Raw genomic sequence first — 12419 nt, 5'->3', positions numbered from 1 at the left:
CCGGTAATCGTTTCTTTGAGAACACCAGTGCAACTCTGATTGGTTGATTGGTGTAGCGGAACCCGGAAGGGACGTGTTCTGAAGTTACGGTGAATTTTAAAAAATTCAGGACTTTCCACTACTTTTTAACACTACGCGAAGTATTCGAGCTTCTTTTCTGATATAATGTTTTATCTTTATGTTCTTAATGCTTGAGCGAAATTTGTGGCGTGTTCCAGCTGTAAAATAATTTACCTCGGACATTTATTCACTTTTCACTCCAGAATTTGGTGTCGGTGAAGGTAACATCCAGTTTATGTATTTCCGTGCTGGTCTTTATTATATTAAACCGATCTCTCTCCAGCTGCTCCAACAATCTGAATGCGTTTTTGGTCTAATCAGGGACGTGTTTTAGGTGTATAAAGTAGCATAATAAGCGACCACGTGTACCAAAGAAGCTAAGTAATATAGTCTAGATAAGAGCTCATTGCTAGCTAATAGCCACTTTTGTTGTGTTCTTTCTTGTTTCTCTTTTTGAACTCATCAGTGTGCAACATCCACAGAAACCTACTTTTTGGAGTCCTGCTGGATGTAGGAGGAGGCGAGAAGAGCACCCAAACCTATAATCTCTGATATCCCCCATCATTAAGGCACAACCTTTAACCTCTCTTTTGGTTCCTCTTTGTGACCATTGAGAACAGGTGTCTGCTGTGATTTGGCAGGAGGATGTTGCGGGTGGCTGTGATCGGAGCTGGGGCAGCAGGACTCTGTGTAGCCCGGCACATCCTGTCTCGACTAAATGTCTTCGCCCCACCAGTGGTGTTTGAGCTCAGTGAAAACATTGGTGGCACCTGGTGTTATGACGAACGTGTTGGAACGTGTGACATTGGGCGGCTGATCCACAGCAGCATGTACAGAGATCTCCGGTATGAAATGGCTCAGCTCTCTGGCCCCTGCAGGAAATCTAACAGATCAGCTGAGATTTGTCCCCTTTTTCCCGTCAGAACCAACCTGCCCAAGGAGGTGATGATGTTCCCTGATTTTCCCTTTGACTCCCAGTTGAGCAGCTTCCTGCCACACCAGGAAGTCCAAAATTACCTGAGGCAATACTGCGAGGAGCACCACATCCGACCCCACATCAGGGTGAGTCCACGGATCTGGCCCCACTTCTAAACATTGATCCAACTAAATTGAGTTTACAACAATGGTTATCTTTCATGTGTGCACCAGTTCAACACAGCAGTGGAAAAAGTGACACCAGTTGTCACGACAACAGAAGGGGATAAGGTGAGGACGACGTGGGAAGTGACATCATCAGATTCCTCTGGGGGTCAAAGGACGGAGACCTTTGACTCTGTGTTTGTTTGCTCAGGGTGAGAAATTTACACTCTCACAATAATAGAGACTTCCTGTTACTACCTGGGGAAACCACATTATTTACATTTAAACCAGTTGGATAATTTGTTTTTATTTTTAAGGCACTACTCAGACCCTCATATACCCAACATACCTGGGATTAAAAACTTTAAAGGTACAGTACACTAATTATGATCAAGAATTAGACCCAAACCTTGGCTACAGTGAGGTGTCTATTAAGTTTTCATAGACAACCTATTTAAGATGACTTAATAACATGGTAAAATTTAAAAAAAATCTTCTTAGAACGTATCCATGTTTATATATTTATGGATTTCGAGAAATTTAGACTAACTTCAAATTTGCTGTCTTTGCAGGGAAGGTGCTACATAGTCATGACTATAAGTATGCAGAGCCGTTCTCGGGTCAGTCAGTGGTGGTTCTGGGAGCCAAAGCCTCAGGGTTGGACATTTCTATAGAACTGGCTAATGTTGGTGCCCAGGTAACGAATGGCTCACTGCAGCTGTGCTCATGCTAACACCTGTACAAATGTGTCAAAGTTTTTACATGTTCGATTTCCTGTGAGTCAGTGCATAACTTGAAGGACTGATGTGACACAGACAGACCCAGATGCATCAGAAACCCCCCTTTCTCTCTCTGCAGGTTATTCTGAGTCATGGGAACGCTCGTCTCACCTTCCCTCTCCCCTCTGGAATTCAGCAGTCTGCCGTAGTGAAGGCAGTTGATGAGGACGGAAACATTTGCTTCCAGGTGATTGTCGTGAGTCTTCAAGTCCACACTGAGCTGGATCAGAACCTCTCAGGTTGTTGTTCTCTTCATGGTGTGATTCATGTTGAGGATGTTGTCACCTGTAGTAAGAGCACGTACACATGAAAAAAGCACAACTTGCTTTTCAGGACGGCTCTGTGGCTTCAGCCGATGTGCTGATGTTCTGCACCGGCTACAACTTCAGATATCCTTTTTTGGACGCGTCTCAGCTTGGCCTGGACATCCAGGACCATCTGGTGTCTCCCATGTACCTCTTCATGATGCCGCCGGCCTTCCCCTCCCTCTTCTTCATTGGCATCTGCAAGATCATCTGCCCGTTTCCTCACTTCAACTGTCAGGTAAGCCCACAGGGCGACAACGAAAAACGCTTTTAGTCGCCAAAAGGCCGAACATCTTTACGGCAATGATGGCAGTTTAAAGTTGAAAGACTAGAAGCTGAAATAGTTGTACTGGTAAATGGCTCCAGTTGTTTTAAAGACATTTAAACTTTAGTTTGAGACCATTTAGGAGGTCAGAGAGAGTTGAGCTTGAGTCCAGTCCGGTCTATGCAGGTCCAGTTTGCATTAGCTGTGCTGGATGGCCGTGTCACTTTACCGCCTGCATCCCAGATGAAAGATGAGGCGCAGAGGCAGCTGCGCTCCAGGCTGGACCAGGGAGTCCAACAGCGCCACCTTCTAGTGCTTGACCAGGATCAGTGGGAGTACTGTAACACTCTGGCCCGTATCGCCAACTTCACGCCGCTGCCGCCGGTGGTGCGCAGCCTTTATGAGGAGACGTGGCGACAGCGCCGCATTCACCCTCAAAACTACCGAAAGCTGAACTACAGGCTGGTGAGTGTCACCCAGTGGGAGCTGATCGACTGATGAAGCAACGGAGACACGTCGATGTCTCAACCTTAAACCTCGGACGTCCTGTTGCCTTTAATTAAAAAGACATTTTCAACCATGATCAGACCAGGCTGGGAGGTAACAGCTTAGCAGGTCCAAGTACTTCAGGACAGCTCATAAAATCCTTTTTTGAAGCTGGACTAATGACTCTTGCTCCAGAACCTTGGAATGTTGGTCCTTATCTTCCAGGTGTTTCCCAGCTCTGGATCAGGACTAAAATCATAAAATTCCTTAAAATATCTGCTTTTAAATCTGCATTTATTTATATTTTACTCTCAAATGATCTTTGTGCCTTTTTTGTGAAGTTTTACACTAATATGTCATTTGTTTGCTAATTATAATTTTCTAGCTGCTAATCTGGTCAGAACTTCTCGACCACATGGTGACAATGAAGGCATCTGTTTATCGAAATTCAAGTTATATTCTGTCATGTGGACATAAATTTGCTGCAAATGAAAATAAATCTTGTATTTTTATATTCATAAATGTGGCTTTTGTCACGATATAAGAAAATAAATACAGTGGAATCGGTGTTCTGCAGCCTTTATAGGTAAATTATACGGCTTAAGAATTTTAATAGTTCTGAATATAAAATGTAAAATGTGAGTTTGGACTGAAATATTCAGCTGATTAATTATTGGTGGTGGTGGCGGATGCTTGTGTTAACTATGAACAAGGCCGAGGACACGGAGCTGATGTCAACGATGCACTTTAATCCACTGACTGAGCACAACAACATCCAAATACGAGAGTCTGATGTCACAGAAGGACTAAAAACAGCAACACCTGAGGCAGGAAGACGCGCCGAGCAGGTTGGACAGACATTTGACCCTTCTGGGCTTTACAGTTTACATAGATTATATAAATAATGTGCAACGAATGTGAGATATTTGTTCTTAAGCACATAAAGAAACAAAAATGTCAGCAGTTTTTTTTTTGACGGCACAATCTGGATTTTATACTAATTTTAAGAGTTTAATTAATCTCTAAAATGCTTTGATTATTCATTCCTCTGGGAATCATAAATTTGACATCAGTTTTTCACAAGATTTAAAATGGTTGCATTTAAAAGAGAATCACTTTGTAATCAAAGTGTCAACCTTCAGAAGATCATTCGTTTACAGAATATTGACAAGGCCGCAGAGGGACCATTTTCTTTAATGTCTTTCTTGGTTTGTATTGGAATACTGTGTTCTAGAAGATGACCCTTGAAGACTTTGACTCATTTTCCAGATGAAGCTGTCTCTCGTCCTTCTCAGCTGCTTCTGGGTCATCTTCACCTACTCCCTCCTTTTTCAGGATCTTCAGTGGCCACCAGAGGGCGCCGCTTCGGTGAACGCTGCGAACAGTGCGTTCCGCCAGGCAGCAGCAGGGGGCGCCCTTGTCCCCTGTCAGGAAGTAGAGGAGTGCATTGAGCCAAGCGTTACAGGATGCAAGCGGACGGGTGACCTTGTAGCAGATGGAGACGGTTTTCATGACATCACAGCTCCCATGCTGTCCTTGCCTCATCAGCAGGAAGAGGGTCCGAGTGACGTGGAAGGGCAGGAAACACAGTGCAAACAGCAGTGTGATAGTCACAATGGTTTTGATGGATTTGCGTCTCCGCCGGATGTAGTAGGAGTACTGTGATCCAGAGATGGAGACTGAGGTTCTCTCCCTTTCCCGAACTCCCTCTCCTGCCCCGTCACCCACTGGACCATCCTCTCCAACCTCGATTGAACTGGGAGGTGAGCGCAAGGTCTGAAATATTGTCCTGACCACCTGAGAGTAGCACCAAGCAATGATGACAAAGGGCACAAAGAAGCCAAGCAGGTGGAGGACTATGCCATACGGGACATAGTCAGCAAATTCTTTGTCGATGGCATCATCCCAGCAGTTCACATATCCCTCCTGTTCCTCCACATGAGTGTGATTCCAATCCTCCCTGTCACCCCCAGCCTCAGCGGCCTGACCCCCGCCTCGCCTGACGTATCCCGTCTGTGCAAACCTAAAGATGGGACAGGTGAGGATGAAGACCACCACCCACACTAGTGCACAGGTGCCCTTCACCACTCGTTTACTCTCCAGGGTGATGGTCCTCATCGGGTGGCAGATCCCCAGGTACCTGTGAACAGATGCTTAGGTTAGTTTGACTTCATAACCCTAAACTTTGACTTCTCCAGACATTTGTGGGTTGCTGGGTTCTTATCATGAGAATTAATATTTTAGGAGCACAAGAGCCCCACCAGATCCTGGAATCTGTCTTTAAAATTAATTTGTGTCTTTTGATATTTTAAATATAAATATATTTTAAAATCTTTTTTCTTCTGAAACTAGGCCAGCTAGTTTGTGGCAGAGTTCCACCTTTCCTGTAAGGGGGTCAAAGTTCAATTAGCTGCCGTCAAAAATTAACAATAAATGAGAGCGGCAGGTTTGTTAAGTGATCTTTGGTGTTTAATCTGCAGAGAGTTTTCAGTCAGGTTGAATAAACCTTCGGTAAGAATTGACAGTTGCGTGATCTAATGATGCTCATGCTAATGATGAGAGGTTTGATCAAGCACATGAACTTTCAGGATTCGTTAAGGAGCTATTGAGGAATTTCTTTTAATAGGTTGATTATAATGGTCACTAGCCTGCAAGTAACTGTCCCAATGGAGTAAAAACACAGTGTAGAAAAGCTAATTTAACTGGGCGTCCTACCTGTGCACAGAGATGCAGGTGAGGAAGAAGATGGAGCAGTAGAGGTTGAAGTAGAAGAGGAAGCGAACGAGGCGGCACATAAAGTCCCCGAACACCCACCGATCCCTCAGCACATAGCTCGCCACCAGGAATGGCAACGATAGACCATACATCAGGTCAGTGGTGGCCAGATTCACCATGTAGATCAGTGAGGTGTTCCATCGACGCCCTGCCCCTCCCCCGCCACCACCACAGCAGCGGTCCTGGTGGCGGCAGGATCGTAGCAGCACCACAGAGTTGAGCGTGAGGCTGAAGAGGAAGGTCAGCGAGTAGCAGACGGGCAGGAAGACGTATTTGTAGGACTCATCGATGCTGCAGGACGATGTGGATGACGATCCAGAAACGTTAGGTGGATGGTTCCCACCAGCAGCTGCCAAGTGGACGTCAGGAGGGATGTTCAGTCCCATGATGAAGGTTATTTCTGATAGGTTTCCCTGGCTGTCATCTTTACTGGGCCCATGTCTGATTATTCTGTCCGTCTGTCTAGAGGACTGCTCTGGGTCTCAAGCATGTCGAAGGACTTCAGTGAGAGAAAATACAGTCATTAGTTTGGAAAAGCTCGTTCAGAGTGTACTGCCGGTGTTTTGCTGATGGAGACGATGTTTCGCTCAATTAGGCCCTCAATCATTAACGAGTGTTTCCAAAAAAAAGGTTCCTCTCTCTTCATGTTGTGGGTACAACATCACATTTAAGCACATACTGTATACTGTTTTTAGGAGGACATCATTGTAGTAAATGCATAGTTGAACATGGGCATTTAAAACTGATCTAACTTTATTGCTAACGAATCTATTGCCAGCTAAGCTTAGCTGATGGCACAGATGGCTGCTGTAAAAGTGGGTCATAGTATTCAACATAAACATGTTGCAGCGGTCTCATCTGTCAATCATTGTAGCAGCAGTTGTCAATGCTGCCATTAGCTATAAATATCAGAGCTATTGTTAGCCAGCATCAACCACCAGTGCTAATGGGAGCTTTACATGTAAAAATAAAGGTGAAGAACAGAAATCATGTGATTTTAGTCTTCTTACGCCTAAATGGTGTCAGTCTTCCAGGTATATTAGCACAACAAACAAAATAAACTGAAGCCTTATTCTGCCATCAATATGTTCATTTGAGAATCTGCCTGATCATAAGTTGTACATTTCAAAGATTTAAAAAATAAAATAAAATTTCTTTTTTGACTTTTAAAATTCCCAGTTTACAACTACATAGTTGGCTTTAAAATGAATCTATCTGAAAGGACTCAGATCACCGGTGTGTTGGTGTCCTACCGTCTGTTGTCTTCTCAGTCCCACCAAGACGTCTGTGTCCTGCATGTGTGTTGCAGGCCAGCGGGGTCTTTTAGGGTTTCTTCTCTGACCTTCAGCTTCTTCATAAATAATTGATCAGCATTCTTTCATTCAGAACTGCAGGACTGAAACACAATCCAGGGACTGCAGAGGCGGTGTCACCTCAGTGCTGCTGCATTTTAAACACACTTTCAGACATAAAATTAGAAATTAAACTGCTCTTTGATGTTAAGCATCATGTCGTGTATTTATAGTTCCATTTAATCTGTACAATTATCATTACTGATTAATAATGTAGCAGGTTTGTTCTGGACATAAAAATGTTTGTCTCAGCAGGATCACAAGAATTTTATCTTCTTTTTTGCCCTTGGATTTGAATCACTAGAGAAAATGAAAAAAAAAAAAAGGGGTCAGAAAAATAAATGGCTCACCTTCATCACAGCTGAGACTGTCGGACCTCATCTTCATATTACAAAGTGAAGAGCCATCACTCTTCCTCCTCCTCCCTCTGTTTGTCTTACCACCACCATCTTCATCATCAGCTCATTATTCAATATAAAGGTTAATTTGCTGTAATATAAGTAGTTTTACTGCAGGTTTCCTTCCATCCCTTTAGAATCAGCAATAAAAGATCAAGATGTGAAAATACAAGCCAACACAGTTTATATTTGCATATAGAAATACATTTGCAATTGATTTTATTTATAGTTTTAGTCACAGTGAAATGAAAAAACAGTCACTTATTTAAGGACGTCGGTTACAGAACATTACACTTTTAAGAGAAAACACGCAGCTTTGTGGGGTTCTTATTATACAAATTGGTCGATGTGAAACTGTGGCATTAAATCTATTCTAACTGCCGTCAGAAAGAAGCTTCACATTTTAAAAGAAAACATCATTTAGGTGGTGACGAAAACATCCAGATAAATAAAGAGGTGAAAGTGCATAATTTCACCATTTTTTTGTTAAGAATGTAGGTGAAAGTGTGGCGTTGGCTTTAGTTAAGAGGAATTATTACAGCAGCACTCTGGATTATACTTTGTTTCGTTGTCAGTATTCTTCTATCCAGAGGGGGGCGCTGTAAGCAACAGTTTAAAGTGGAAAGAAAACGTGAATTTGTCTGAGAAATTTTATCTATTATCCTGAATACCTGTTTATCCTGCTACATATGCTGTGACCATGATGTTCCCTTGTTATAAGAAATAAGTAAACAAAATAAAACATAAGTTAAAATCCCTTATTTGCATATAAATTGATGCATTTGCTCCAACACTCCGTGACTTCCTTGACTTCTTTTTGTTCCCTCCAACAAGGATGCGTGATTAAAGTAAAAAAACAGTAAATAACCACATATGAAATATTTTTGCAGTCAAACCTGAATGTGAACTCTCCCAGGTCTGAAAGTACCGTCAAAGGTCTCAAACCTGCCTTCAAACCTGAGGAAATGACACACAAGAGGTTCCGTCGCACCTTCGGTCTGGTCGTGTTTGTGAACAAGCTTCCAGCTCGGTGGAGGTTAGGGGCAGAACGGGCCTCGTCTCTAATTCTGGGCTTCAAACAGGATAATGAGCAGATTCGAATGTCAGAAGCACAAATTTGAGAACTGACTTGTCTGAGCTTTCACAGGCTCTATTGGTTGGTCTCCTAAACTGAACCAGACTGATATCAGGACACCATGACGTGTTCTGTCTCAAGATCAGAGTCATCCTGGACAACTGGGGGGTTTTGTCTGTCCTGTAAACCTGAAAGATTTGTCTGCTTGGCCCATCCTGGTCCCAGAGTAGACATTCTCACACCATTGGTGCAGACTGTTCAGACCAGGTCCTGGTGTTAGGTCAGGTCCTGAACATCCAGCAACATGGCGTCCTGCTTCGTCCTCAACTGGTCTCGTACCAACAGGTGAGTCACCAACTCGGAGCTCAGAGCTGGAGGACAAACAAAAGACATGCTGGAAGATCTGAGGGGAAGAAGAGAACCATAAATATGTCGTCCTGGTTTCAGCTGCATCCCAAAGGTCAGGAAAGAGTCTCTTGTGCTGGTTCAGTGCAGTGGACTCGGCTGGCTTGGTTATTCTCCCAGAGCCATTTAAAACAAGCACAACCTCGATTAGCAGGAAGTTTCCACGATCGCCAGGCTGTTTACTACAGAACGGTTCAGGCTCCAGGCCATCAGACTTTGTGCAAAAGAAAAATTCCTCTCTGGAGCTCAAATTTTTATTTAGCGAAAAGTGAAATAAGGAGAAAAAGAGACAATTTCAGATGAGAAGAGTTCCTGATCAGAAGGGTGTGAAAATATCACAACAGGGAGCCCTCTAGGCAATGGAAGTGTGTGTTTATTTGTGTGCATGTGTGTGCACGCACGCACCGTGCACGCCTTGTTGAAGTGATGCTTTCAAACTGATGAGCTGTTCCAATGAACACTCTTGCAGCTCCCAACTCTCCAGATGTTTCCGCTTGGCAACAATGCTGCTGCTGGACAGATGCTGTAACACACACGCGCGCACACACACACATTCTTTTTTCCATCATCACTTTGTACAGTATTGATCTTCATCTGTCCTCACCTGCTTTTGCTTTTCTTCAGCCAACAGTTTGTCCCTCAGCGTCCTCAGAGCTGTGACCACTTCCTGTTTCAGGCCACCACAGTCCTGGTGGACATGAAGGTCAGAGGTCAGAAGAGCAGAAACCTGTTTGTCCGATATTATGATCATTGAAGGAAGCTAATGTCAGCGCTGCATTCAGAGGTTACAGCAGGAACAGGTCAACGCTTTGCTGACGGGACGCCGTCACCTTCTTCCTGCAAGCGTCCTCCTCATCTTCACTGTCGCTATTGTTGATGAAACACAGCTGCAGGTTTCTGTGGTTGTGGAATCTGTAACAAACAGTTTCAGCAGTTTGAGCTGAACTCACTGAAGTGATTCCTGACAGATGGTTTGTTTGTGTTAAGAACAAGAATTTAATCTTTTTCAGGAAAACACTGCTCATTGTTCTTCCAGCTGAACTCCTGCTGGTTTTTCCCAGGGTGAAAGCTGCTGCTGCGCAGCCACAAAGTGGTTGGGAGCATCTCACACCACCAGTTATATTAATCCATGTTTAGGCTGCTACTACAATTCAATTTCCCTACAGGGATGAATAAAGTAAATCTTGTATCTTGAATCTTAAATAGCAAAAACTTGAGCAGCCAATAAAAATATTAGGTATATTAGCATTAAGGAGGAGGTTTTTGTTCCAGCTCTTGATTATGATGCAGTAGAACGTCTGTAAACAATGGTTGCATTACCTCTGCGCCACTCGACACCTCCTGAATTCTTCCTGCTTTTCCTCCCACATGTCGGTCCACACTCCCCCCTGGCCATACGCCATCCTTCCCCCGGCTCCTTTCTGAGGCAGACGGGAAGACGGAATAAAATGATGTCAGGTCAGCTGTGAGCAGGAAATCATCGGCACCCCACCAGAGAATGCTCAAATATGCATTATGGAGGCCATTGAACGCTCCCACACTCTGAAGGTTTACAGTCACAACAAAGTTCCAGCTTTCAGAAATGTTATCAGAATAGAACCAACAACAGGTGAACACCTTTAAATCTGCCCTTGAAGTGGAGGCTTTAAATGGACAGAGTTTTCCTTCTATTGTGAAGTCATTCTTCTGTAGTTTAGAAAGGAACTTGGACTGTGAACTTTCATAGTAAGTGCTGCCTGTGCTAAAGAGTTAGCATCAGACCAGGGAGGGAAAGTCTCACACACTTTCTAGTTTAACAACAGATTTGTCATTGAGAGGAGAAAATACTGGATTGTTGGGATCCATTGCAGCCCAGTTGAAATCTCAATTTCCTTCATGTAAAATCCAGCAGCTCCAACAAGGAAACAACACAGGTTTGAAGCATTTGGGGGAAAAGATGCAAAGCTCCAGTTGAAAGGTCAGTCCATACAATGGCTAACTGCTAATTGTGGCTGACCTTTGAACTTTCCATCCTCTCTTGTTCCTGTTTCTCCAGCTCTGCGATCCGCTGGCTCAGGTCCTCCCAGTGCATGATGGGAAGGTCTGGACAGGCCCTCTGTGCTGGGATGTGATTAAGCTTTTCCTCCTCGTCCTCCTCCTTTTCTTCTGCTGTTTCTTTCTCTCCCTCCATCCTCCTCTACAAATAAAACTGAAACATTCACATGAACAGAAATGTGAAAGTAAAGAATTACTTTCTCAATTAGTTAATTGTGTTTAAACCTTTGATTTTTAAACACAGTAGAGAAGATTTTAAGACTTTGATAAGTTCCCTTATTATAGCTCCTTATTTGTTGTTTACTCATTTACATGTTTATTATTGGTTCAAGCTTTTTATGATGCCTGGTTCGTCCTTACTTGCAGAAGCTGTTGGTCTCTACTTGCATAACAATAAGACACGATGTTTGTGTTAGTTGTGTAATGATGATTCAGACTAAATGGCAATAAACAGAGGAAATAAAGTTAAAATTATATATTCTCTGATTAAATAGGGATGACATGTATAAGATGCTAGGATTCGTTTTAATATATAATTCCTGTTTCACAATAATGTCTAAATTGTAGTGTAGATAAATAAACCGGGGTGGAGATTAAGGTGGAGTTTTTATTCTCAGGTGAAATGACCCATAAGCAGGAGAAGTAATTTCTCTGACATGATGTGTATATTTAATGCTGTTTATTATTATTATTATTATTATTATTATTATTATTATTATTATTATTATTATTATTATACGTTTACATCGTGATCTGACACTATGCAGAGATCGTTAATAAAAGATAAGAAGACATCAAAAGTTCTTGACTATATAACCTTTTTATGGGCTTTCATTCAATTTGAACAAGTCAAAGTCCGAAATCAAACTTTTTGAAGACGTTCTGCCTGCTGGAAGCGTCCCGCACTGCGAGTCCGAGTCTGCCCTGTCGTTGAGCAACAGGGGGTCCTCGGAGGCTTTCACCCACCTCGGTCCAGGCGGCTCTGGATCCCTCTGCCATGTCGCTGTCCGTCACCCCCTGCCGCTGAGCGCGGAAAGGAGTTCAGGTTTTACTGCAAAATAACAGGGCAGAGCTAGGGGGAAAGTGTCCTAAAACCAGTATGAGTCCATCAGAAGGAAGCCGGGACCTCCCCCCTGTTCCTTCTGCCTCCCCCGTCCTCCCCTTTCCGCTCTTCCCTCTTTAACCTCTTAATATCGGCGGAGGGACAAATAGTGAAACAGCAGAACTATCAGAACTATCACGCCACAAATTGAATTACTAGTTTCACATTAGAAGAACTAAAGAGGTGGAACAGATTAAAATAAAATATTTTTCACAGGATAATTATTACTGCTATTCTTCCTTTTTCATATACGCCCAGTAATATTAACATAACTTTATTCACACAAATATAAAAACATTGGGC

At 43.1% G+C, this 12419-nt stretch overlaps 3 protein-coding genes and 1 long non-coding RNA gene across 11 annotated transcripts; 2 read left to right on the top strand and 2 right to left on the bottom strand.

The window, feature by feature from the left end:
* The first annotated feature begins 42 nt into the window (after positions 1-42).
* On the top strand, positions 43-3542 carry LOC130537642 (uncharacterized). Of its 7 annotated transcripts, none has more exons than XM_057054575.1 (10): positions 45-281; positions 543-629; positions 702-905; positions 984-1122; positions 1210-1352; positions 1458-1510; positions 1713-1837; positions 1999-2106; positions 2253-2462; positions 2676-3542. In XM_057054575.1, exons 3-10 carry the CDS (start codon positions 706-708, stop codon positions 2985-2987), a joined length of 1290 nt encoding a protein of 429 aa, XP_056910555.1. In that variant the 5' UTR covers positions 45-281; positions 543-629; positions 702-705; the 3' UTR covers positions 2988-3542. The 7 variants fall into 7 exon arrangements, with proteins under 7 accessions (XP_056910561.1, XP_056910555.1, XP_056910559.1 ...); XM_057054579.1 differs by having other exon boundaries at positions 527-629; XM_057054580.1 differs by lacking the exon at positions 543-629.
* A 162-nt stretch (positions 3543-3704) lies between these two features.
* On the bottom strand, positions 3705-6136 carry LOC130537641 (P2Y purinoceptor 3-like). Its single transcript, XM_057054573.1, has 2 exons — positions 5691-6136; positions 3705-5115 (listed from the first exon to the last, which is right to left on the bottom strand). Exons 1-2 carry the CDS (start codon positions 6134-6136, stop codon positions 4206-4208), a joined length of 1356 nt encoding a protein of 451 aa, XP_056910553.1. The 3' UTR covers positions 3705-4205.
* Positions 4451-6737, top strand: LOC130537651 (uncharacterized). The gene is made up of 3 exons (XR_008953670.1): positions 4451-4738; positions 4949-5133; positions 5701-6737. It is a non-coding gene; the product is annotated as an uncharacterized LOC130537651 (long non-coding RNA).
* A 945-nt stretch (positions 6738-7682) lies between these two features.
* On the bottom strand, positions 7683-12169 carry im:7136398 (schwannomin-interacting protein 1). Of its 2 annotated transcripts, none has more exons than XM_057054586.1 (7): positions 11981-12169; positions 10977-11168; positions 10301-10401; positions 9811-9892; positions 9585-9668; positions 9386-9503; positions 7683-8978 (listed from the first exon to the last, which is right to left on the bottom strand). In XM_057054586.1, exons 2-7 carry the CDS (start codon positions 11148-11150, stop codon positions 8941-8943), a joined length of 597 nt encoding a protein of 198 aa, XP_056910566.1. In that variant the 5' UTR covers positions 11151-11168; positions 11981-12169; the 3' UTR covers positions 7683-8940. The 2 variants fall into 2 exon arrangements, with proteins under 2 accessions (XP_056910566.1, XP_056910565.1); XM_057054585.1 differs by having other exon boundaries at positions 7683-8946; positions 11981-12168.
* Between the last annotated feature and the right edge of the window lie 250 nt (positions 12170-12419).

This window comes from Takifugu flavidus, chromosome 14 (assembly GCF_003711565.1).
Source record: "Takifugu flavidus isolate HTHZ2018 chromosome 14, ASM371156v2, whole genome shotgun sequence".
Classification (NCBI taxonomy): domain Eukaryota; kingdom Metazoa; phylum Chordata; class Actinopteri; order Tetraodontiformes; family Tetraodontidae; genus Takifugu; species Takifugu flavidus.
The sequence above is the reverse complement of the archived record's forward strand: the minus strand, read 5'-3'. Positions and strand labels throughout refer to the sequence as shown.